The 27,664-nt window shown below is 46.6% G+C and overlaps 1 protein-coding gene across 2 annotated transcripts; it reads right to left on the bottom strand.

The window, feature by feature from the left end:
- Positions 1–27,664, bottom strand: LOC144147249 (sulfotransferase 2A1-like). 2 transcript variants are annotated; one of them, XM_077679332.1, is made up of 3 exons: positions 27,508–27,662; positions 12,835–12,985; positions 1–1,140 (listed from the first exon to the last, which is right to left on the bottom strand). In XM_077679332.1, the coding sequence occupies exons 2-3, from the start codon at positions 12,847–12,849 to the stop codon at positions 163–165; spliced, it is 993 nt and encodes a 330-aa protein (XP_077535458.1). In that variant the 5' UTR covers positions 12,850–12,985; positions 27,508–27,662; the 3' UTR covers positions 1–162. The 2 variants fall into 2 exon arrangements, with proteins under 2 accessions (XP_077535458.1, XP_077535457.1); XM_077679331.1 differs by lacking the exons at positions 1–1,140; positions 12,835–12,985 and adding an exon at positions 22,954–25,104 and having other exon boundaries at positions 27,508–27,664.

The following is a 27,664-nucleotide window of genomic DNA, read 5'->3' as shown; positions in this document are numbered from 1 at the left end:
TCTCCAACATAATTTATTGGCAACTATCGCTGAAAAACGACGAAGCTCCTCTACAAAAATATAAAATCGACCGATTTTTCACCTCTTTTTTCCTAATTTTATTACGCACCTACGGGATATGTGCGACTTTGACGTTTGGCCTTTTCCCCAGCTGCCTAGTCCTCACGCAGAAATACTGCACAGCGACAAAGCCTCTTCCCGTATATCTTCAAACAGCTCCATGAACGAAACCTTGTCGCCTTCGTCCTGTATCTTTTTCTCGAGACGTGACAGTTGATCCGACGTGAAGTGCTCCTTCCAGCCTCCAACTATGGCTTTCCGCACAATTGAAAGCTTGCTATTGTCGCCATGCAGCCCCTCTTTGACAAATATGCTGTTTTTTTCAAACAGCTTATCCCAGTTCGCATCATCCTTGTTGCCGAAGTCAAACACTACTATGTCCCGCATGTAATCAGGGGTCGACCAATTCAGAATATTTTGGAGCAACTCCTCGTTTTCTTCTAGGATACGGATGTATTTTTCACCAAGGAACCGTGCCAGTCTTAGCACAGTCCTTCTAGTGTCCTTCTTCACACCTTCATACGTCAGAAAGAAAACGTTCGGCTCGTGTCTCAGGGCGTAACCCGCTGCCATGTGGTCAAAGTAGCTTCCGTAGCCGAAATCACCCTCGATGAAGGCGTCGACGAACTCGTCGAAGGTGCCATCCTGAAAGCGCCAGATGCTCACGTTGCTCACCATGTGGTAGGCAGAAACGCACACGTCCCACGGGTTGCGCGCTACGTAGACGTACTTCGCTTCTGGGTTGATTGTCTGCCGGCAAACTGGATCGTGTGTCCACCAAGATCTCATGGGCAGATTCGGTTGCCATTTGTCGTGTTTCCAGTATCCGAGTGCACGGCAGTTGGCGGTGAATTCCGCATAGTCCTTAACCGGTTCTTTTCCATTCTTCAGGATAAGCTGCGTTATGTACAGGATCCAGTGAGCCCCACTCTTTGGGTACGAAGACTGCAGGATGTCGCCCGCGCCTGGCCGAAAGCTTATGCTTTCGCGGTAAATTTCTGGGACAAGCCACGGGCATCGTTTTGCACCACCGATTACTTGGTAATAGGGTCGTCGACGACCACTTGTCTTGACTTGTTCCTGAAAAAAAAAGGTTATAAAATTAGAGAACTTTCAAGTCAATTCGTTTTTTTTTGTACGTAAAAATTATTCGATAGTCCCCGAATTCCAGTGCTTTTTTCATGTAATTTCCCCACTCCCGCTACACAAGTGTTCTTCGTAGGTACAAACTTAATGTAAACAGAATAGAGTAATTAGGTCTCCTCGATAAAGGTAAAGCGGAGAACTGGGCGAGTTGGTACATGTTCATATATCAGCGCTAACGACACGAGACAAAAAGAAGAGGGCGCAAACAATGCGCCGTGTTTGTGCCCTCTTCTTCTTGTCTCGTGTCGTTAGCGCTGTTACTATGATCCTCAATAAAGCTCTATCCATATTATACACTTTTCGTTTGAAACCACAGCCGACTCCGGAAGGGTTATTAGTAGTGCATTCGTAATTAGTTTTAGGACTGCGATGGAATAGCAGAATGTTCTGCTCAAGGATGACTTTAGAACCCCGTAGTTCTCTTTTTTACAAGCCTGGAAAAACCATCGCCTGCTTCCAATGATGCAACGTGAAGCACGAAGATTCACCGCGGCGTCATACTACAGTCATGTCGGCCTCCGGTTTTTGCGTAATCCACCCTGCCCAAAAATAAAAGATTGAGCTGCTAATGACCGACAACCGAAAAAGTAGAAGGCCATATCCAAATAAGAAGACAAAATCATGCCTGCTTTCAGCAAGTTCTTGTAGACTTTTCTAAGAGGCACCCAATTCTCTGTGACCGTTTTCAATCAAAGTGGGGAAAGCTTTTTTAGGTTGCGGAATTCCCAAAAGCCTTGTTTCACGTGCGGTTATATCGTCACGGCATGAGCGTATGCCGGTCTGCAGTGCGTTCCCAAAACATTGTTATGTTCTCCGGCACCTGGAATCGCATACCAAGCTTTTAAACACTACGAATGTAGGCACGAGAACGAAGCCAGGAACTCTGCCTTTTAAAATTCGGAAACTGTGTATAGAGGGCACAAATAACAACTTCACCTCGTTCACAAAACGCGTAATCGTAGCTTCCACCTCACCATTATGTCTAGAAGGACATTAAGGAATGACACAGCCTTTATCAATCAATTATTGCATTTTCTGTCCTCGAGCAAGTCACTCAAGAATATCTCACTTTGAGCCCTGTGGCGCGAACATAGAAATAATCAGGTCATTTAAAACACTCGGTGTAATTTTGACAGAGAGCATGAAATCGAACGAGCACGTAGAGTATGTCGCGTCGAATTTATCTCGCATTACTGGCCTTACTTTTGTTAACAAACAGATTTTTCCTACTGAAGTAAAGCTTCCTATTCGTAACTCCCTGTTTGCTTCGCACCTTAATTACTGCTGCTTAATCTGGGGATGTACAGGGGTTGTCAATCTATTTCTTTATTTATTTATTTCATGTACCCTCATGGCCCACAAGGGCGTTGGAGAGGGGAGTGGTACAGCGAACATTTTTAGCAGAGAACAATGTTCAACAAGTTTCTTTGCAGACATAAATTAGACGCAAAAAAATTAGTGGCTTTCCACTCTGTGAAGAAGGATGACCTGCAAAGCTGCCACGGAGCGCACAAAACAAAACACGTTTATTGTAATTTCAGATGGAGCATACTTCCTAGCTAATTATCTTAATGAACGTCTGAAGGATCCAAGCTTTGTTCTTGTTCGCCCGGGTAGTAAGCATCTTACTGTCTGTGTAAGGCCGGCTTCAGACTGTTGCCGCAACTGTCGTAATAACTTTACAAAATGCCGCCATTTCTCGTCTCAGCCAACTGAACTGCGTGACATGCCATTTTTTTATGTCCATAGATCACGATACGGCTTTTGCGTCAGTAGTCTGAACATAGCTTAACACACAAACCCAATCCGCTCTACCTCGTACGTGCAGAACGGACATTCCATCCATCAGTAGTGGTATGAAACCTATAGCTGCGCGTGTACGTGCACTATTCTCTACTACACACCTGTGCACGCATAAACCGGCAACCGGTCATGTGCGCGTGCTTAGAAGTGACAGACACCATGAAAAATAACCCCTGGAAGCCCTCTGAAGTGATATTGGCTCACGCCGGTGTTCCAAGCGGGCAAGTTGCTGTTCATCCCGGAAGGTTTCGCCGCTACTCGACGAGCTGAAATTGAGCTGAACTAGAGCTGAACTTGAGGCGCCGTTCCAGGCGGGTTAGTTGCTGTTCATCTGGGAGGGATTCGCCGCTACTCAACGAGTTGAACTTGAGGCAGTAATAACGGCGGTGCCAGCAGCTTTCCGTTGTTTTGCGTTCATTCGCGCTTGTGTTCGGGCCAACGCTTCTTGCTCTCCTTCCTGCAAACGAACGGCATGCATCCGTTTCATAACGATTTAAAAACTGGAAGCCCTTGAGCTCTATTCTCGCCTACAAACATGTCGCTGTTCGTTTTCCTTCTCCCTCATGCATCTTACTGTGTGCGTAAGATGTCTGCGTAACACATCAAGCCCCACCCGAACCACTCGATTAAGGAAGACAGCCGACTAACCGCATTGAGCCATGTAATCTCGACATTTAAATCTCCAACCAGTGCAACCGGCATTTCACCGGTAGTGGCATGAAGCCTAGCTGTGCGTGCGCACCACCCTTTTCCGAACCGTAAAGCGTGCACGCATAAACCGGCATCCGGTGACGGCGCATACTTAGTGAAAGACACCGGCAAAAATGTGGCTCAGAAGGCTTTCCACGCTGAAAAAGAAATATGGGCTCAAGCGAGCGTTCAAACTGGGGAAGTTTCCCTTCTACCGGGAGGGATCCGCAGCTACTTGTCGAAGTGAATATGAGCGGAAATGGCGACGGCGGGTTTCGGTCGTTTTAGGGGGCAGCCCTCGGGCAGCACTTGGGCAGCCGTTATCTTGGCTTCGCAGGAGTGGCGCCTGTTTATGTCCCCGTAACCGAGTGAGCGAATGCAGCAGCGATGAAAAAAAAGCCGGAGAGGAGAGTCTAGCGAAGAGTGAAGTGGAGAACGATACGTGCGGATACGGCGTCATCATTCTCACTGCCTTTCCCTCACACGTCTCATGCGTCGCCACCTGACACTCCCCAGACGCTGTTCCATTCTCCACTAATCCAAACCGCGTGGCGTTTGCGTGGGGGATTCAAACACGATATGCAACAACAGACTCACTGCTCCCTTGTGTGAGGCTAATCCGAACCACGCGACATTTGCGCGGGAGGTTCAAGCAAGATTTGCAACAACTGCGAGCTGGCAGCAGAGTAGCACGCGCCGCCGTATGATCGCTGATCGCGCGAACACTTCCTGAGACGCAGCAGATATGCGCCGTGACCGAGAAGACTGCAGCTCCCGCTGCGCGCAAATTTCATATTAGGGAATGTAGTAATCGTCAGTGCATATTTCTACGCCCATCCCTGCTTCTATTTATTTTTCGCGAACATCTGATAACTGCACTACCGCAGTTAGCTGCCGACTGCGCAACTGCCGACTACGCCGACTCCCCCTCGGTGTAGGAGAGAGGGTGAATAGTTGTGAAAAAAGTATCGGCGGTGGTGAGGAGGAGCCCCGGAGCGGCGCAGAATAAATCGATGATACCGGAAAGAAATCGGAGGGGGGGGGGGGGGGGGGTTAGACTTCTACTGCTTTGCAGTAAAAAGATAGCCGTATTATCAAATAGCGTACAAGGACAGAAAAAAAAGGGAACAACTTTTGATTGCAAGCAATGCAACAATCAGGCACTTCAACGTACAAAAACCTAAAAGATGAACACAATGACAACCGTGAAAAGCAGGCAACTAATCAGCAGCCTGTACTCCTAAGTGCGCGCGCAGCCGATTTTTAAACTCTTCTAAATTGTTAGTTTCAACGACCGCTGCTGGAAGGTGGTTCTACTCTGATGGCATCTTTGCAATGAAAGATGATAAGTAAGAAGCACTACGACAAAAAGGCGTGCCCACTTTGTGGAGATGATCCACGCGCGTTGAAACGTAGGTTGCCGAGGTGAACAATGTATTTCTTAGATATGAGTTCATGTGATTTATTTTAAAGAACAGCCTTAACTATGAAACTTTTCTGCATAGCTCCAGGGGTATCAACGATAAAGGCTGCTTCACAAGTGTAACACTAGCTGTACGATGGTAGTTGGAGAAAATAAATCGAGCTGCGCGATTCTGAACAGCCTCAATAACTTGTTTGTGCTTTAGTTCGGGGGTCCCATATCAAAACGGCATATACAAGCTTACTGCGAATTAACGACTGAAAAAGAAGAGTTTTAACCGAAGGTGACGTCATATAAAAATTCCTTTTATTATACCACAGCATGCGGTTAGCGTTGGCGATAACGCGGCTGACGTGACTGTTCTGAGAAAGATCGGAAGTGAGTAAGACGCCCAAGTATTTGTACGATGTTACTGTTTCTAATAGCGTGTCATTAAGGGTGTAGGAAGCGTGGTCAGTAATTTTACGACGTGAGCAGTTCGTTGGTTTATTTTTTAGTGTTATTTTCCTTTTGGAGTACCAGTCCAAAATCGCGTCCAAACCTGCTTGGAGTAATACGGTGTCAGCGTTTTTAATTTCTCGGTAAACAGCCAATCATCAGCAAAACGTTTTACAGTGGAGGTTAAATTGCTTGGCAAATCATTAATATAAATCAAAAAGAGTAAGGGACCAAGGACTGATCCTTGGGGTACTCCGGAAGTTACTGGAATTGAAGAAGGGTTATAGCCATTGGCATGTACAAATTGTGAGCGATCGCTTAGGAAAGATTTAATCCGCGTAAGCACATGCGGATCAATGTTAAGCATACTTATTTTAGAGAGAGAGAGAGACAACCTTTAATAGAAAAGGATGATCATTGATCACGATGGGGGAAAGGAACGAGGAGGGAGGGTAAGAGAAAATAAACAAATTAATGCTGGTCGTTCTCAGTAGACTCAATAACTGGGCCAGTTCTTGGAACCTGCAATTCGTGGGCCTGTTCATGGTGATCGCAATAGAGTTTGTGCACATTCACCAGTTCGTTCGGGGGAGGACCCACTCAAACAAGCCGTGCCAGGCCGCTTTTAATTAAATAAACCGCTATTTTATATAATAGTTGTGCATCAGTTTGTTGTGTATCAGGATGGGGTTGGGGAGATTTAAATGTACGGTGCGTGGCGAATGCTGGGCACCACCAAACTGGGTGTGTGAGGTCTGATGGAGTGGTGGTACGGCAGTAAGGACATGAAGGGGCAGGTGAGGGGTATACCACTTGCGAAGTGTTTCGGGTGTGTACGCTGAATTTGCAATATATTTGTTAAAGAAGCAATTTGCTCGTACCTTTATCGAATGCCTTACAAAAATCCAAGTACACACAGTCTACTTCACAACCACGATCAAGAACAGACTGAACATCATCACTTAGCTTTAGTAGAGGTGCTTCGCAGTAATGTAATTTCCTAAACCCGTGTTGCGAAAGGGAAAAGAAAGGGAAAGGGAAAAGAAAGGGAAAATTAACTAGCGGAGAATATTTATTTATTTATTTATTTATTTATTTATTCAAAAATACCTTACAGGCCCGGGGGCATTGGGTAAGGGGGGCAAAAACAGCAGATAAACAAAAAATAACAAGAGAAGTTATACAAAAACTAGATATATAATACAGCAACACGTCAGTGAAACAAGAAAAAAAGAACATGATAACAGCTAGCAAGAGTGGCAAGACAATAAGTGTGGTAGCCGCAACCGCAAAAAAAAATAGAAAGAAAAAGGAAAACATCATGGTGCTAACAGAAAGGAATGCCAGCGTGTTTAGTGGTTTCACATGTAAAAATGCTTGAGCAGCTGCTGGCGGAATGTTTCTGGGTTAGTCAGCGATACGATATTATCAGGCAGATCGTTCCACAACCGGATAGCACGTGGGAGAGCAGATGAATTGAAAGAGTTTGTGGTGCCGTAGATTCTGTTGAAGCTGCGTTGATTAAATAATCTGCGTGATGTGGAAAGAGGGGTTACAGTGGATAATGGGGAGGGTCTGGCACGATTAATGTATTTGTGGAACATGCATAGAAGCGCGATTTGCCGTCGGATATGCAATGGTTCTAGTGAAAGATTATGTTTTATTTTTGTTATGCTTGAACTGAAGTCATATGATTTGGATATAAACCGGGCTGCGCGATTTTGTACGGCTTCTAGTTTGTCAACTAAATAATTTTGATAGGCGGACCAAACTGAGGACGTGAATTCTAGTTGTGGTAATACAAATGCTTTATAGGCTAGTTGACGAATGTTAGACGGAGAAGCATGCAAATTTCGGCGTAAGTATCTTAATGATCGTGAGGCTTTAGCACATATAGCGTTAATGTGGGTGGACCATGAAATATTTGCCGTTAGGAGCACGCCTAGGTATTTATATGTTAGTGCCTCAGAAACTAAATGGTTGTTCAGGAAATACGAAAAGTTGACATGTTCCATGATTCATGTTCCATGTTCCATGTTCCATGAAATACGAAAAGTTGAATATATGACATGTTCCATGATTTTACAGCAAACACTAGTTAATGAAATTGGGCGATCTACACAAATTACATTTCAAAAAAAATGTTAAGAGATCCAGCAAACGTCTCGTAAGATTTTCCTTCACACTTGTTATTTCGAAAATACGACATAATTACCGTCTATAATATTTATGCCTACCGTATTAGCATGAGCTATAAAATGGCAATAAAACGCCCCAGTTATTTTTAACCGTTTAGCCGTGTTACAGAAACGGCCCGCACTACACGCAACACACAGCTATCTTGTTCGGAACATCCTCCCGTTTAGAACAAATTACGGGCAACAAATGTTAAGACAAAATTCTGGTGATATTAAACTTTTGCATAAATTAAGATATAAATTTGAATACTGTGAAGAAAACGTGTTTACGAGTGTTTATTTGCAGCCATAGCGGAAGCTAATTGTGGCTGTTCTCTATTTGTTTTTTTACATTGAGTGCAATGGATGGTAGGTTGCTTTTTCCCATGTAACTGTCAAAACTGCTTTTCTGTGTAAAAAAGCGTTGTTACTGTTGCAAATGATGCTTTTATATCTCTGAACCCTGTGCTGGTCCAGTATCAACACTGCGTTGGTGTGCAAAAAGTGTTTACTTGGTTCGTTTACTTCTAGTTTTGAGCTGCTCGTGTCAACTTTACGTTCCAGTGTAAAATGGAGAAGTTTTTTCTGCATGTGTTTTCTGTTGCTCTGCTGTTTTACTAGCCCGCTAGCTCTTACACTGTTCAAGAAAGCGTTTTTATAGATCGCGGTCTGTTTTTATTGTCCTTGCTTTTCTCTTTCTGATCTTTTCGAACGCCTGTAAATACAGCCCTATTCATTTTTCTATGCTTCCTGTTTTGCACTTTGTCCAGTGCTGTGGGCTTCTTGAATACTTTCTGTATTAGTCTAGTAGGAGGGATCACCGTCAAGCTAACCAAATTAGCTTTATTTCCCTCTCTTCCTGCATCACTGTGGATGGAAAATACATGAATTATTATTATGGGTTTAGACGGGCCATATAGTTGTTGTACGCTTATTGACCCCCATCTTCTGAACCGTCATAACGCCCTTACACAACCTGCTCTAGGGCTTACTTCATTGCAAAAGCGATCTTATTCGACATAACCAAATGACTTGTAATAGTTAGACTATACAAATGCTGTCAATACTACATTCTTGCTCCTGTTCGGAATTTTTCGGTGCACTTTCCGCAGCCCGTACTGCGATCTGCCACTAATTGAGAGGTATCCATAATAAAATTCCGCTCGCAATAGACACGACAATTTTTTTTATTTCAATTTTTCCAATCAGATTTGGCAGCAATTCATTCCTTACGCGCGAAACGCTTGGGAAACCAAATATCGCTACTATGAAATGCTCGCACGTGTTCATTAATATGTTTCTGTTGTAGTAATTCAGGCAGCCGCGAGACATGCCCATTGAGCAATTGTTCACGAGAATTTGAAGCATTCGCCACCGAAATTATACACTTCCTTGATCGTGCCATGACATCTGATGTTCCAAGAGGAACATCAAATGGCTGGTTACGGCAACAAGTACCACAATAGAAATTCATCGAACGAATCCCGCCTCCGAGTGCTCAAGACGACGTTGTCGGCGTCGTTCCGCGACGAGGTGTCACAGACCTCCTGGGTGTGCGTATGCGCAAACAACGTACATCCCGGGCATATATCTTCCTGCCGTGCTGCTAGCATAATGCCAGTTTGTCGGGAACTGAATCTATGTGGCAAGAACCATATATTGATGCGAACCTTCTATAGGTTTTCAAACATTCCTGAATCTAAAACAAGGACTACGAAGTAAAGTGAACAGTTTTGCGAAACGGAAACACTGGGCTGAAAATTCATTATACTAGTTATGCATCGCAAGTAAAACGAGAAATGCCTGTTTTATTTCCTGCCAAGAGTGGGTTTCTGACGTGTACTTGATGCTCAGCTTTATATGCCAGCGGTTTGAGCCTTCTTGATATCTTTTCAAGTAACGTAAGCGCACTGTATACACTTATTACACACTTTTGAGCTGTGTTCTTTCCCTATGAGCCACAAAAGGAGGTGAGGTAGCTTGATTTCCTATCCTATACTTGTTTGCGGCACACATCACAAATGGTATTTGGAAGATTCAGGAGTTCATAAGGTTATTGAAATAAATAATGCAGAGCTGTTTTTCTTCGCAGCGAAGCGTCAAACACATCGTAGGGCACAGAAACTGCAGCCCCGCTCAATCAAGTGTCCCAGGAGAAAGCATAACCAATCCGCAAGCTGACGTCAAGAGCCAGGGACCACCACTACAATATTACCCACCAGGAGGCCTGCACCTATTGACCTCGCCAGCGGCTATAAGACCAAAATACCGTAAGAGGAAGCAATCTGAGCCCTCCCATTTGGTCTTGCAAGTGCATCTCCGACGAGGAAATCACACCTGCTTTCAAATGGCAACAGCCTAACGAATCTGAAAAGTTTTCGCGCGCCGTTCACTGGTTCTTCGTGTATTGCTCTGGACGATAGTAATTGAGCAGTATATGTTTATTTGTGCAACTACTAAAAAAGACTACTTTTGATAGTGCCATCACCCTTGTACATTTTAATTACCCGATGATGTCTGAAAAGAGGGCATGAAAAGAGGGAAAGCTACAGGCGACGGCGGCATAACTATAGACCTTCTAAAAGAAGGTGGAGATATAATACAAGAAAAACTCGCTAAATTACTCTCAGAATGTTTAAGGACTATAGAAGTACCAAAATCCTGGAAAAATGGTGACATACTTTTAATTCACGAGAAAGAAGATAACAAAGATATTAAGAACTACAGTCCCATCACCCTTCTGTCGGCCGTATACAAGCTATTTACCAAGGTTATAGTTAACCGCATAACCACCAGCCTAGACTTTCAACAACCCAGAAAACAGGCTGGTTTTGGAAAAAGTTACTCTACAATGGATCAGATTCATGCCATCAGCCATGTAATAAAAAATGCGCCTAATATAATAAACCGCTTTACATAACATTTATAGACCATAAAAAAGCGTTTGATTCAGTTAAAACAGCTGCAGTTATGGACGCCTTAAAAGACCAAGGAATACAGGAGGCCTATCTAAGACTCCAAGAAAACATATGGTAGGAATGCACGGGCAGAATTACCCTTCACTAGCAGAGTCATAACTTTCCGACCGGAAAGGGAGTGTGACAAGGAGATACCATCTCACAAAAAATGTTCACAGCATATCTTCCGAGTGTATTCAGGCGGCTTGACTGGGAAAACTTAAGCTTACTAAGAAACAACGAATACTTTAACCATTTGGGGTTTGCAGATGACATAGTCTTTTTCAGTGAATCTGCAGAATAACTCCAAAAAATTATTGAAGAACCACAATCAGAGCTCCGCTGTGGGGCAAAAGATAACTATGAATAAAACTAATGTAATGGTAAATAAACATCCTGAACACATCTTTTTGAGCACAGGTCATGAAACACTAAAGCAAGTAGATGAATATAACTACCTTGGCCAGATGGTTAGTGCTGACCCAAACCACGAGACGAAATCCGGCGTAGCATAAGATCGGGTTCGGGTGCAATCGGCAAACACTTACAACTAATGAAAAGTAAGATACCTATATCCCTAATAATAAACGTAGTCAACCAATGCGGTTTGCCGGTGATGACATACGGAGCGGAAACTTCAAGCCTTACTAAACACCTAAACAGAAAGCCTAGGTCCGCCCAACGTACCATGGGGCGAATAATGATTGGGGTAACGCTTAAGGACAGAAAGCAAGCAACCTGGATTAGGAAGCGAACCCGGATAGAGGATGTCATGGTCCATGTTAAGAAAAAAATTACACCATCTTCCCGTGGGGAACCATGAGGAGGATGCGAAGCATCATCATCATGGGGGTTCCGTGTAGGTTCCATTGTGTTGCCGTTGTGTTGTTTGATTTATCGGAGCATGAATGGGAACGTAGTGTGAACCCCCATGTAGAGACAGAGAAATGTATAGAAATGTAGAGAAATGTAGAGACAGCGAAGAGACACCCGCGTTACCTGATCGAACACCTCCTGGTTCTCGTCTTTCTTTATTACGTGCTCACGCTCCTACCTCGCTGCCCGCCCTCTTCGTCCTCTTCTCTGGTTGAGCTGCAAGGCGCGTGGCGCTTCCAGCCAAGACTTTCACACGGGAAATTCACCATCCTCCTCTAAAGTTTTCAGTTCGTCGTTTCCGTTTTCGTTCAGCTTCGCGTGCCTTCGTTGTATAAGTAGCTTCTTGACGTAGTTTGAATGAGTGAAAGACATAAGGCGCGTTCGTAGCACATGCTCCCGTCTCGGTTTGTAGCGAAGTGGGAAGAGCGCCACGTACCTCCCGTTGCAGACAGAGAGTCGTGGGATCGAAACCGGGCGCCGCCTATTTCTTTTATTTAAATTGGACCGCACAGGCCGAACGCTGACGGGGCTGGAGAGACGCGCATGCGCAGTAGAGTGCGGACGGCGGACAACAACAAGGGAGGGAGGGACACAGCCCCGAGCATGAGATGCTTCGCATCTAACACAAATGGGCTTGGGCCGGCTCTGTGGTACGACGAACTGACAACACGTGGACCACAAGGGCCACGGAATGAAAACCGAGAGACGAGGCCAGAAGATGGGGAAGGCCATCAATTTGAAGAGAAGAAATAAGAAAATTCTTAGTCAAACAATGAACTCAGGCAGCACAGGACAGAAGCGGGTTAGGTTAATGGTGGAGCCCTTCGTCCTGCAGTGCACCTAAACAGGCTTTTGATGATGATGATGATGATGATGATGATGATGATGATGATGATGATGATGATCTCTGGAAATCCTCGCAAAGTTTTCTGGTACAAATCGATATCTTACCGCAACAATATAACCTCTCCAGTTAATTAAAAATGCTGCAAAACATCGCCCCGGATACTGATCAACACATGTAAATGAGTAGGGGCAGACTGAAAGAGGTACAGTGCGGGTCACTATTAAAATATTTATTTTTGAATAACGATGCACAGCTGTTTCAACCTAACAGTTACCAAGCGTCTTCTTTTACTCGGTACTCTGGCCTTCACAAGTATCGCGTACATTTTGAAAATCGCGAAATCTGCAAAGCAAAAATTTTTTGGAGTTGCAGAAGCTTAGAGCACAACGGCAACCACTGTATCTAAATTCTTCTTACCCAGGCAGCAGCCATCAGGAACCGACGCTCCACTTCTCAGATGGCGCAATCCGATGCGTCACGTCGGCGGTGTCTGGGGTCAGCACAGCAGCTCACGGCTTCCTATTGAGCGCTATCGCACGACACAAACAGCAGCTCACGTGACTTCATCCTGCAAATAAACGTTATCTTGGTGCGACGACCCGGCTCTTGCCGGCACAAATCTCTGCCAATGGCGATCCACGATTGGCGAGACGCGTTCAGCGACGTGAAGCTTCTTAGAGCGCGTTGTCGGTAGTTTTTTCAGAGCCATTGATACATCGTTCGCTAGGAGGTCCATAGCTGGGTAATAACCCACCCTTCATTGGTCGAAGCCAGGATGAACTTGCCTCGGCGCGATCTGCCGACCGCGCCTCGTATTCATTCATTCGCTTCACTTCATTTTGCCTTATTTGCAATTCCAACATGATAGTTAAAAACTGCCAGGACCCATAGCCAAAGGCTAGTATAGGGTCAAATGTTGTGATGCAAGGCATTGTAAAAGGATAAAGGACACAAGATGCGAAAATATTCCGAATATTGAAAAGAAGAATAGGGCATATTGTACAAACACATTTATTCACACACTGAAACTTGGGTAGGACAACGGAAAAGTGCAATTTGTATGCACAAATAAAAGAGAGGCAATGAATATTAACTACTACGCAGTAAACTTTCTATGGACGTAGTGGTATTTGTAGACGAGAGTTTAGTGATTTTACTACTATTTGGGGAGTGTCTCCTAATCATGGAGACTCGTTAAGGAGGGCAAATAAATGTTTCTTTATTTTAAGGGGGAAGTTAAGAGCCGATTTTATGTCCTGTGGCAAACTGTTCCTGATTTTGGTGCCGATTAACTGTAGTCGTCGTTCTCCATATACGTCATTGGTGCGACGTAGGTTGAAGTTTACCAACTCATTCATTTTCATTTCGTCCTACCATTTTGTTCGGCCGCATTCCCTCCTTACACATATCATCAACAGGGCCCGCTTTCTAAAATTGGTATGGTATGTTTGTGATTTATTGGCGCAAGGGTTTCTAAGACCAAAGAGGGCAAAAACTGTGTTACGTGGTCTTTCAATAGTCGTGTTTGTGCTTAAAATATGTATGAAATGAGTATAATATATCCTAAAATACTATATATATGGCTGTAGAGGGCCCGTCCACTAAAACATGAAGATGTTGGCGATAGTGGCTGAAAGGGATTATGGGTGGGATGTGATGCACCTCGAGCCAAAGAGCATGCGACGAGAGTGGGCCTCCCGTGCAAACAAAGGAAGCATCAGGGCCTCTCTCACTGCTCGTAGGCTCTGAGGTCACCTACTGTACGAGATGAGTTTTAAAAACTTGGTGTCTGCAAGATAATTTAAAAGACTTTTGTTTGTGAACATAGGTTCCTCTCCTAAAAACAGTGAAAGATGTAGCGGAATGTTGTAGGTATATATTTTAGGAAAATGTCGTTTTGTGGCTTCATTGCAGAATGTGCACTAAATTAACACATGGAGGACGGTGAGCCGTTCCCCACACTTGTTACAAAAAGGTGGGAGTGTGCCATTCAAAAGATATGCGTGTGTAGCGTAAGTGTGGCCTATTCGCAGTCTTCAAATAGATACTTCAATGAATCTGTTTTGTTTTTCCGTTGTGCGTCTTCCTAGGTTTGGTTTTACTGAGTGGAGCTTGTTGTCTGTGTGTGTCCCACATGTGCTGCCAAAATTTACGGATTCCCCTCCGTATTACTGGTTTCAGATCGAGGTGAGGGACCTGCGCTACGTCAACACCACTACGGAGGGCCGCCAAGGTGGCGTTCTGGTCAGCAATTTAATTGCCCAGAATGCCACTGTGTCCAGGGATCCAGCAAACAAGTACTTTTAGCTTTGACTTAGAGGCAGTTATAAGAGATTTAACAAGGCGGTTTAGAATAACATTTTTTGTGGGTTTAGAGGAATCCAATGCTGTAACTACACTTAGGGAGTTTGTGTAGATGATTGATTCTTGTATTTTGTTCTGTGTAATGTGTTCCACTGTGATTAGAATACCATAGGCTTCTGCTCTAAAGATACTACAATTTCTGTTCAATGTCCTTGTGCTGGCAAAGTCTGGGCCATATGCAGCAAAGGACACAGCAGAAGAAGACTTGGAAGAAACTGTGTAAAAAGAGGCGTATGGATATCTGTGTTGTAAGCTTAAGAGATGCTGTAAAATCAATTCGCGAGGTGCATGACGCTGGTCAATTAGTTTAAAGGATGTGTAATAATGAATAGTTGACATGTCCCAAGGTGGGACTGATTTGGGCCGTAAGTTGTGGTTTTATTTAGGTAATATAATCAAGGTGCAACTCGCGAATTAAATCGAATGACGTTCGTGGCGCAAATCGGATGTCAATCGGGGCGCAACTTGGATGTCATTTCGAGTCCCGTACTCCACACCGTCGCCATCATCCACGGAGTGAAGATGGTGCCATTTTCTTTCTTTTTTTTTCTTTTTGACACGCACATGAGGATTAAACTTACCAAATCAGGTATCGTGAGAAATGTCCCGTATCATTGGGCGAAGGTGCCCTCATTTGCGCAGTTTTCAGCAACCTGGGAATTCAAGGAAATGCGTTGTCTGCACCACTGCAGTACGGTGCAATGACCCCACCACCCACATGCCGAGCGTAAACGGGAAAAAACTGCGGTTGATTCCTCTGTCATAGGAATCGGTATAGCACGACAGTGAAATGTGCAGTGAAATCTGCAGCGAAAGCAGTGTGATTTGCGGGATTATGGCTTTCTTGTCGGTGTGCTTGGCGAGCGATGTCGTGCTAGCGGGTCGCTCCAGGAAAGTGCGATTACTTCGGTCACTCCGTGGGGTACAGGTCAGATGGTTGGGTTCCGAGCAGCTCAGCTTGTGGAGCGCGAAGGTGGTAGAATTTTTTGCTTGAACCGAGCACGCGCGAACGCGTTCGGCTACCCACTTTGCTTCGCTGCACGTTTTTCTTCGCACCAAATCAGTCACCGCTCTCGTCATTTGCCCGTCGGCGTCCCTACGACGCAGCTTACGCCAACTGTCGGCGCTTGTTAGCATCATGATGCACTACATCGCTTCACCTCTCCTAGACGGCAGCACCATCCGCGTGAATAAAACATTTTCTGGCTTTTCTCCTGTGTTCGTTGTGCTGGCGTCATTTCCGTGACGGATATGGCCTTGTCGAAATCTTGGTGTATCCGGGAATACAACACTTCCGTGTTAAAACCAAGGCAATGCTTTCTTTCTAGTTACCGGGAGCGAAACCCGCACGGGCTCAGGTAAGACCGTATGACAATCGCTGTGCGAAAAAAACAGTCCTCACGCTATGGGACGGCACCAACGAGCACTTTTTATTGATTTTGTCGGGTTATCAGCAATGCACACAAAAACAATCGAATGTTGTGACGGGCCACAGAACGAAGAACTGTAAACAAGTTTCCCACGGTGTCATGAAAAATTTGTTCCACATCGGGAATGTCACTAAATCTTGCTCGCACAGTGCACGACGTTCCATGCCCACAATGCACGAGTAAAGAGAAAAACTCAGTGAAATCTCTAATATAAAGTGATTGTTACACCACCTACAAAACAAATTACACACCCCCAGTGTCGTCGCGATTAATCGCATAAAATGAAGACGTAAACTAGCCTACACAGGCAACATTTTAAAACAACACCGAAGATTCCCATTTCACCTTTCATTAATTTGATGGTTCGCGCAAGTATCCAAGTAATCTAAGCAGTGACGAGCGCAGAATCAGTAGCGGTCCCAGAGATGAATCTTTTTTTTGGGGGGGGAGGCGAATATTTTTTGGGGGGGTGGGGGGGGTGGGGGAGTATGGGAGGGGCGAATGAAGAACCGCTCCGAGCACCGCGAGGGATACCAACCCTGACCTCACCTTTACCAGAAATATCCCACTGGCCTCCTGGACCAACTTACAGGAACATCACGGAAGTGACCACGCAATCCTGGCGACCACCATCGAAGGCACAGATTACAAAACTACTACTGGCGCTGCAAAGCTCACGGATTGGTCCAAATTTCGAGAAGAACGCCGACAGAGATCTGAGAATACCATTTTGACAGTGCAAGAATGGACCCAGCAACTGAACCAGGACGTTAAATTACACACCCAAAACATTCGTACCACTTCCTCGACTCCCAGCGTGGACGCGCGCCTCCTGCACATGTGGGAAGCCCGGCGAAGCCTCTTGAAACGATGGAATCGCCAACGTCTCAATAAGAAACTCAAGAAACGCATAGCAGAGCTCACAAAACAAGCTGCTGAATACGCCAGCAAGTTAAGTCGCGAGAACTGGCTAACGCTTTGCGATGGGTTAAGGGGCACGCTCAGCACTTCCAAGACATGGAAATTGCTTCGATACCTCATTAATCCGGTGGCCTGTAAGACGGAGTCCCACAAGAACATGGCTAGAATAATTTACACATTCCCCGGTGGAGACAAGCAACTCCTTGCTGCCTTAAAGACCCGGTATTTCCCCGATCAACCCAACGAAGCACTTCCACCTTACACCGGCGAACCCAACGAGTTGCTAGATCAAGACATCCATATTCACGAGGTAACCGCGGCCATTCACGCTCTGAGGCGCCACACTGCCCCTGGCATTGACCAGGTTACCAACAAGGCGCTCATTAACCTCGATGACAATTCAATAATTGAACTTACAGCATACCTCAACAACGTGTGGCGGGAAGGTATACTACCAGAGGAATGGAAAACTGCGGAGGTTCGCTTTATACCAAAACCGGGGAAACAACTATCTACTGAGAATTTAAGGCCGATATCCTTCACGTCGTGCGTCGGAAAGGTACTCGAGCATGTAATTCTTAACCGCTTGCAACCCTATCTTGAAGACTCGGGCCTATTACCAACAACGATGGTGGGGTTCCGTCCTCACCTCTCAGCCCAAGATATCCTCCTCCAGCTTAAGGAAGAAGTCATGATACCAGCTACCCGCAATGCCCCAACGGCCATCCTGGGACTTGAGCTCAAGGGTGCTTTCGACAATGTGCGGCACACAAAGATCCTGCAGAACCTCAACGTACTTGGATGCGGCGGGCGCACATACAGATACGTGAGGGACTTCCTTTCCGGCAGGAAAGCTATCATAAAAATTGGTGATACCTCCACAAAACCATTCCTCCTGGGAGGTCGCGGTACGCCTCAGGGAGCAGTGCTCTCTCCCCTGCTGTTTAACGTTGCCCTCGTTGGGCTTCTGCCTCTCCTCAACAACATCCCGGGGATCAGGCATGGCCTATACGCGGACGAATTGCAAACCATGCTTTCCGCACTGGGCGAACAGAGTAGAACCGTGGGCCTCAAAATTAATATGCAGAAAACTAAAGTAATAATCAATAACCTCGGGACAGCACAGCAGTTTGAGATAGATGGCGAGGCAGTGGAAGTGGTAAGCGAATATATATTCTTATGCCAAGTTGTGACCCCAGATCCCAACCATGAGGCAGAGATAATTAGAAGGATCAGAATGGGGTGGGGCGCATATGGCAGACATTCTCAGATAATGAATAGCAGCCTACCATTATCGTTGAAGAAGAAAGTGTATGACAGCTGCATCTTACCGGTACTCACCTACGGGGCAGAAACTTAGAGGCTCACTAAGAGGGTTCAACTTAAATTGAGAACGACTCAGCGGGCAATGGAGCGGAAAATTATAGGTGTAACATTAAGGGACAAGAAGAGAGCGGAGTGGGTCAGGGAGCAAACTGGTGTTAAAGACATATTACTAGAAATTAAGAAGAAGAAATGGACGTGGGCAGGGCATGTAATGCGAAGGCAAGATAACCGCTGGTCATTAAGGGTAACAGAGTGGATCCCCAGAGAAGGCAAGCGCTGTAGGGGGCGGCAGAAAGTTAGATGGGCAGATGAGATCAAGAAGTTTGCGGGGATAAATTGGTCACAGTTGGCACAGGACCGAGGTAATTGGAGAATAATGGGAGAGGCCTTTGCCCTGCAGTGGGCGTAGACAGGCTGGTGATGATGATGATGATGATGATGATGATGATGATGATGATACGCGGATGACATTACCATCTGGACGTCCACGGGGTCAATTGGGGCAATGCAGGATCGCTTGCAAGAAGCAGCGGATGTGGTAAGCGAATATGCGAAGTCTTGCGGCCTCTGCTGCGCTCCGCAAAAATCGGAGTTGCTAGTCGTTTCGCCACGCCAGAAACATGTCCCAGGCACACCCACCATCTGCCTCAAGTTGGATGGCCACACCATCACTCCATCTCAGCATATAAAGATTCTCGGAGTGACCTTTCAAGCAAACAAGACCAACTCATTACTCATTGCCAAACTCAAGACAATGACCGATCAGGTGACTCACATGATACGCCGGATTGCCACGAAAACCCGTGGCATGGGAGAGGTGGACTTGCTTCGGCTCGTCCAGGCCTTTGTCGTGTCGAGGATGATATACGTGTTGCCATACGCTCTGCTCAACATCACCGAGACACAGAAGGTCAACACGATGATCCGCAAGGCCTATAAACAAGCCCTTGGACTTCCGGTCTCCACCTCCACCGAAAGACTTCTTCGGCTCGGCATTCACAACACTGCCGAGGAGCTAATTGAGGCTCATCTAACCAACCAAAGAGCGAGGCTGGGGGTTACGGAAACGGGGAGGGCGATCCTCTCACGCCTGAGGCTCTCGGCTCCACTCGACCACCCGCCTGCACTCACGGGAAACCTACCGCACGAAGTCCGTAAGAACATCACAGTAAACCCCCTGCCCCGTAATATGCACCCCGTGTACCACGTCGACAGGAGGGAAGCCAGAGCAAAAGCCATATACAAGATCTATGGCAATCAACCAACAACAGCGTATACGGACGCGGCGTCTTATCCGGGTAGGTCCGCGGCGGTTTCCACCGTAGTCGTCGAAAACAAGCCCCGTAGCAGCCTCTCGCTTGCCGGCGACAATACTATACAAGCAGAGGAAGTAGCAATCGCCCTCGCCGTCGTACAAACTAATGCAGCGGTCACTGTCACCGACTCGCAGCAGGCTTGTCGGAATTTCGCTAGGGGACGCCTTCACACAACAACTCTACGCATCATTCAGCAGCAGCCCCTGAAGAGGCTAATCAGGATTGTATGGGCTCCCGCACATCACGGCATCCCTGGAAACGAGCCGCGGACGCCATCGCTCGAGAATTGACCCACCGAGCGGGCGCCGAGAGCAGCGTTGCCGAACCCGAGCGCATGCAGCCCTTGACATCTTACGCAGAGATCACGCAGCACTACAGGTTGTCGCGTCAGACACTCGCTCCCCCACATAAATCTCTACCCCGAGAGCACGAACGTCATTTACGTGCTCTCCAGACTAATACATTCCCCCATCCTATCCGGCTTCACCTTTTCGACCGACAGAAGTCCCCGCTTTGCCGATTTTGCGGAGAACCCGGAACGCTACGCCATATGGTCGGAGGATGTGACCAATCTCCACTGATTCCTCCCAACCTGCAACTTTCCACTGTCGAGCTTTGGGAGAGCGCCTTGGCGAGCACCAGCCTGGACGACCAGCTTCGGCTGGCTCAAAGGGCTGTCGATGCTGCCCGCGCTCAAGGCATCCTGGACTGAGGACGCCTCCTTCAAGCTTCAGTACAATCCCCCCCTGTTGATTTAAATAAACGTTTATTCTCTCTCTCTCCCCTAATTGCACCAGTTCTGCGGAGGAGGTGATAGCCATGCTGGTGTGTGCGCGTATGCCAAGTAAACCGCTTGCGCACAAATTCCTTGGCGGCACAGTCGTTTTTGGCCCGCCTTAGGCGGTACAACGGCTGGCTCGAGCCCGCATTTCTGACGGTCGCAACACGTTTGTGACCTCGCACAAGTGGAAGGCTTAAAAAAAATAAGCTGAGGACCTCTTTGGGGGGGGGGGGGGGGGCAGGCGATCGCCTCTTTCACTCCTGCTCCTCCCCCCCCCCCCTTCCCTGGGACAGTACTACATGCGCACACCCGGTAGAAAAGAAATTTTCTTCTTCCGCAGTAAATTCTTTCTCGGCTTTAGGGTTGTTTACGACAGGCGGAGCTGCGCTTGGAGGTGCGCGTTTAACCTCTGCCAACATTACCTCCAAATAACTTACTCTAACTATAGAAAAGCACACGCTTACTAAACAGGGTAACACGTAACACCTTAACAAAAGTGGCAATTCGGCTGCTAAACGTAACCGCCTAAACGATTTTGTTCTCACAGCTCTAACAGTAGAGCCCGTGCATCTCTATCTGCTCCACTGGTAGTGCTGGAAGGCCGAGTATCGCGTCCTTTCTACGCAAAAAATAGACTCGCCCTCCGGCTCCAGAAACAGGCAAAAACTGAGGCTCCTTTCACAGATGTAACGGTACGTTCGTTAGGTCATGAGACAGACAGATGAAGGCGATTGATCAGATGAAGGCCAGTGATCGGCGGCCGAATTCTGCTGAGCGATGCGCGTCGGTCAGCAGAATTCGGCCCCCGATAACTCACTTTCATAAGCAGAATTCAGCACCTGTTCTTCGCCGTCTGCTTTTTTTATTGTAATTTTTATCCGCTCACTTCCAAAGACGGCTAGTTCCGGCAACGAAGCGCGGGAAAATAGTAATACGCAAGTTTGGCCACAGCGCGACCCAAGCAAACGTCAATTCAACGGGACTGCCGGTAAGCTGTAGACTCAGTCGGCGAGCACACGCACGCGCAAAAAGCATGCCGCTTACAATGGGTGAGTTTATCAATCGCCAGTCCAGAAGTTCAATTTTACGCCGCTAGGACAACAATCTAGTGCTACTGTCATTCCACAAACGCCACAGGTAGACACCGTTGTAGAACCAATGGGACGTTGTGCGCACAAGTCTTTCGCTAGAAAAATTGGCGCAGCTTCCGATAGAGGTCTAAGGGTGGAGAAGCAGCACGGTGGGCGGCCCTTCTCCCTTCGTCGGAGACCCAGCTGTAGCGCCTCGTGTTTAGTTCCGAACTTGCCGCTGAAACTATACTCCATGACTCACAGGCCCGGATCGTTTTGTCCCCAGGCTTTCATATCTCTCCCAAAGTAACCGCATTAGCACGCGCTAGAACCCACAGCCACGTTCAAAGCCAACGCCCGCGCTACGAACCCAACGGAAATGATGTGCGCCCGGAATGTAGAAAACAAAAAATTGCTCAATCGGATCGATGATTGTTTCATAACACGAGGGAACCAGGTTCGATTCCTGTCACGGGAAGCGTTTTTTTTTTTTTTTAATTGCATGTCCATGTTATTGTTCCCCTTCGCTGCTAACCACGGACGCCTCAGGCCTTTGAGGGTGGCCCAGTGTTTAAGTTGCCGGTTGCACGGCGTAAAGGTCCCGGGTTCGATTTCCGTTACCTCCGTAACCACATTTTCTTCTTGAGGCGCTCACTGCCAATACGCGGTCGTGGGACCCTTGCCTCCTCGCCACTCTCCGTCACACGTCCGGGTTTTTTGGTGCGACGGTCGGATATTCGTCGGCCTAAACAGCTCCGCTGTTATAAATAAATGACCGAGCAGTCAGCATCCAGCATAGCTTAACAGTTCGAACTTATATTAATTTATTTTTCAAAATAATTGCGTATATGCCGGGAATCGAACCGACAGGTGTTGAATGGCAGGCGGAAACTCTTGTATGCTGCGCGAATTTACCCTCTGTATGCGACACCATCGTTCCTTGCGGTCTTCGGTTTCTGGAATGCACGCCTGTTATTTTAAATACTAGCTCTTTCTTTTGACACCAACAAAATATTCAAATTCTTCGAAGCTCATGGTATTCGATTCCTGACAGGAGCCAAAAGCTACGCCGTGAGAATCTTATCGTCCTTATGGAACTGTTAAGCAAGTTTTGCAAGATTAAATGTAATGCAAAGCAACCTCTGCGTTATTTGCGACAACCTCTGCCACAAACTCCATTTCGCACGAACTAATCAAACTTTGGATCACCGTACACACTTGGAAAAATCTCCAACTCGCTGAGCTGATTGTATCATTTTTGAAACCCGTGTTTTTCTGGCTTCGGAATTGTGTCTGTGTACGTCAGTGTGTTGCATACAACGCACAACTTTACAGCTTTCAGCGGGAGCCTTTTATTCAATAAAGAAAAAACGCCTCCCACCCCGAATGGTGATTGTAGCTGTTTCCCATGCACATGGGGTTGACTGCGACACCACCAAGTGTGAAAACTATTTTGTTCGCCATGGTAACGGCGGTGGACACACAACCATATGCAAACCGCGGGAGACGATTGTCGGAAAGACGTACCCCGCATAAAGTTATCCCCAAGAACAATTATTTGGCAACTATCGCTGTAAAATGACGACGCTCCGCTACAAATACAGTAGACTCTCGATAAACGGAACTTCAAGGGAACGGAAAAATTAGTTCCGTTTAATAGGAGCTCTGTTTACTGAGAGAGATGTTCTAAGGAGCAAATTTATGTGCGTACACACTTCTAAGGGCATTTCATGCAACTCTAACCACTAGAAAGTGACTGTAGCTGATAGTTTTCAGAAAGCAAGAAAACTACAAGAAGCGTAGGCACAGCATTCACAAAGTTGATTTGGCAACAATGAGTCGCTGTGCACTACAAAATGCGTCAATTATCTTCGTTTGAGTCCTTGCAACTGCATCTTCCCGGAGGCTAGAGGCCTCAACTTCGCGAGTGCTTACGAGCCACCGAATTTAGAAGACGGCAACGTTGTAATGAAGGACGAATAGCACAACGATGGCACGAACGAGGCGACAGGAGGTGAGCCCTGTAGCCTCGGCGTCTAGAATCGAGACCGAACGACTGGAACAAGAACTGCGATGTTGCATTCGTTGCGCTAACACGGCTAACCACTTACGAGACGAGGCTTACGAGGCCAACAAGGCTAAAAAAGCATGGAGGAAGAAAAAAAAAACAAGAACGAAACAGCCGGAACCGTAAAAAGCTGATTCTCATGCCAGTGGATTTCACAAGAAGTTCCATTTCTGGTTCCGTTTACACGGTGATGCGGAAATTTTAGTTCCGATTACCGAGAGTTTTTTACGTTATCTGAATAAAAAACCAACCAAATTCCAGGCAACTGTTCCGTTTAAGCGGCAATTCCGTTTAAGCGATTTCCGTTTATCGAGATTCTACTGCATATTAGATCGACAACTGCGCCACCTATTTCTTCTTACTAGTATTTTCATGCACCTCCTGAGTTTGTGTAAGACTATACCATTTGACCTTTTCCCCAGCTGCCAAGTCCTCACATAGAAATACTGGACAGCGCCAACGCCTCTTCACGTATATCCTTATACAGCTCCATGAACTCAGCCTTGTCACCTTCGTCCTGTATCTTCTTCTCGAGACGTGCCAGTTGATCCGGCGTGAAGTGCTCCTTCCAGCCTCCAACTTTGGCTTTCCGCACAATGGAAAGCTTGCTTTCGTCGCCATGGAGCCCCTCTTTTACGGACATGCTGTTTTTTTCGAACAGCTTATCCCAATTCGCATCATCCTTGTTGCCGAAGTCAAACACTACTATGTCCCGCATGTAATCAGGGGTCGACCAATTCAGAATGTTTTGGAGCAAGTCCTCGTTTTCTTCTAGGATACGGATGTATTTTTCCCCAAGGAACCGTGCCAGTCTCAGCACAGTCCCTCTAGTGTCCTTCTTCACACCTTCATACGTCAGAAAGAAAACGTTCGGCTCGTGTCTCAGGGCGTAACCCGCTGCCACGTGGTCGAAGTAGCTTCCGTAGCCGAAATCACCCTCGATGAAGGCGTCGACGAACTCGTCGAAGGTGCCATCCTGAAAGCGCCAGAGGCTCACGTTGCTGACCATGTGGTAGAAAGAAACGCACACGTCCCACGGGTTGCGCGCTACGTAGACGTACTTCGCCCCTTTGTTCATCGTCTGCCGGCACAGGGGTTCGTGTGTGTAGCAAGATCTCACAGGCAGCTTCGGTTGCCAGTCGTCGAGTTTCCAGTATCCCAGTGCACGGGTGTTGGCAGAGAATTCGGCATAGTCCCTGACCGGTTCCTTCCCTTCTTTGAGGATAAGCTGTGTTATGTACAGGATCCAGTGAGTACCGCACTTGGGGTACGAAGACTGCAGGATGTCGCCTGCGCCTGGCCGAAACTTAATGCTTTCGCGGTAAATTTCTGGCACGAGCCAAGCGCACCGCTTTCCACCATCGAATACTTGGTAATAGGGTCGCCGACGACCACAAGTTGTGGCTTCTTCCTGAAAGAAAAGAGGTTATAGAATTTGATAACTCTCCAGACCATTAGTTTTGTGGTTTGTACGTAAAATTATATACTTCGACATTCCCCGTATTCCGGTGGCTTTTTATGGTGGAATAAAATTGCCCGACTCCAGCTACACAGATGTCTTTGTAGGCACGAAATTGCAGTAAATACAATAGAGTAATTAGGACTCCTCAAGAAAGCTCTATGCATTCATGCACTTTTCGTTTTAAACCATGGCCGACCCCGCAAGGCTTATTATTGGGGCATTTTTCACCAGCATTAGGACTACGATAGAATGCCAGGATGCTTCACGCAAGGATCGCCTTAGAATCCGGTAGTTTTCATTTTACCAGTCCGGAGGAACCATCGCCTCCTTTACATGATGTCGCGCGAAGCAGAAAGAATCACCGCTGCTTCATACTACACTATTGTCGGACGCCGGCTTCTGTATCATCAAAAAAACAGCAAGCAGATAATGCCCCAAAACCCAGAAACGACCAGGCCACATATCAAAGAACACCATCCTGGAGCCAAGAACTCTACCTCTTCAAACTCGGAGACTATGTATAGAGGGGACGAGTAACGAGAGCCCCTCGTTCACAAAACGTTTAATTGCCGTTTCAACCTCACCCTTACATCTAGAAGGACACTTAGGAATGACACAGCCTTTATAAAGTATTTCATTTTCTGTCCTTAAGCGAGTAAGGGACAACGAAGTCAAAACAAATTTAAGAAACAAGAAGCGCTGGGCTGGGACTTCTTTATACGTGTTTGCATCACAAGAAAAACGAGAAATGCCTGTTTTATTTCCTGCTAAGCGTGGAATTTGTGGCGCGTACTTCTTGATGCTCAGCTCTATAGGCCAGAGGTTTGGGCCTTCTTGATATTTTCGCAAGTAAAGTACGAGCCCTGCAAGTACTTATTCCACACCTCCTGAGCTCTGTCCGTTTCCTATGAGCCACAAAGGGCGAGGTAGCTTGATTTTCTGACATACACTTCGTTGCAGTACACATCACAAACGGTGTTCAAAATATTCAGCTGTTCATAAGACTAATGAAATAAGGCAGAGTGGTTTTAGATGCGAAGCATCTCATGCTCGGTGCTATGTCCCCCCCTCCCTTGTCCTTGTTGTCCGCCGTCCGCACACCCACTGCGCATGCCTGGCCAAGCACCGCTGATGATGATTATGGCAGGATGCCCCTAGAGATTGGCCAACCAAAGAATCAATCACGAGATAGCTTCGCGTTCAACCACCGTCGTCATCTTCACGTAGGGGAACCCTGAGTGGTATGCGAGGCATTCCTCCTCTCTTCTCCAGAGCTCCTCTCCTCTCAGGCATTGCGCGACGAATGGCAACACCTGCGGCTCCGCGAGCGATAATGCGAAGCAGCTTAGGGTTAGAGACGCGACGGTAGCCATTGCATACTCCGCTGGCGGCGCCACTGTAGCTCCGCGGTATAAATGACGCGCGCGCGCTCTCCGCTCCCCTCATTCTCCTCCCGCAACGCCGCGATCGAACTGAAAACTTATGGAAACTTGAGTCGACCCCATGGCTGCTTCGCATACTACTCAGGGTTCCCCTACGGGAAGATGGGGAATTTTTTTCTTTGCAATGAAGCGTCAAACACACGGTAGAAAAAAAACTGCAGCCTGGCTCAATAAAGTGTCGCAGGCGAAAGCGAAGCGAGTAATCAAGCTGAGGTCAAGAGACAGGGAGCACCACTACAAAATTAACCACCAAGAGGCCTGCGCCTTTTGACCCCGCATTTGGATGTAAGACTAAAATACCCTAAGTGGAAGCAGTCTGAGCCCTCCCATTTTGTCTTGGAATTGCATCTGTGACGGGTAAATCACATCCGCTTTCAAATGCGAACAAGATCACGAATCTGAAAAGTTTTCACACGACGTCAAATGGTTCCTCGCATATTGCTCTAGGCGGTAGCAATTCAGCAGTTTGTTTGTTTGTGCAACTACTAAAAAAGAGACTGCATTTCATACTGCACATCGCGCTTGTACATTTTAGTTACCTGATGATCTCTGGCAACCCTCGCCTAGTGTTCTTGTACAGACTGTCGTTATGCTGCAGTAATATAGCCTCCCTCATACATTAAAAATGCTATAAAACATCGCAGCGGATTGTGATTAACAACTGTAGCTGAGTACGGACAGACGGAAAGACATACACTGAGAATCACTATTAAAATATTTATTTTTCAAACACAATGCGCAGGTGTTTCAACCTAACAAGTTACTAAGCGACTTGGTTTATTCGGTACTTTTGCCTTCACGAGCATCAAAAACATCTTCAAAATCGCGAAATTTTTTGTAAAGCGAGAATTTTTTGGATTTGCAGAAGTTGAGAGCAGAACGGCAACAACTGTATCTAAACTCTTCTTACCCACGCAGCAGCCATCAGGAACCGATGCTCCACTTCTCAGAGGGCAGGATCCGATGCGTCACGTCGGCGGTGTTCGGGGCCAACACAGCGGCTCACGGCTTCCTTTTGAGTGCTATCGCGCGACACAAACAGCAACGCACATGACTTCATCCTGCAA

This window comes from Haemaphysalis longicornis, unplaced genomic scaffold (assembly GCF_048455015.1).
Source record: "Haemaphysalis longicornis isolate Haplotype H1 unplaced genomic scaffold, Haemaphysalis longicornis Haplotype H1 scaffold_7, whole genome shotgun sequence".
Classification (NCBI taxonomy): domain Eukaryota; kingdom Metazoa; phylum Arthropoda; class Arachnida; order Ixodida; family Ixodidae; genus Haemaphysalis; species Haemaphysalis longicornis.
The sequence above is the reverse complement of the archived record's forward strand: the minus strand, read 5'-3'. Positions and strand labels throughout refer to the sequence as shown.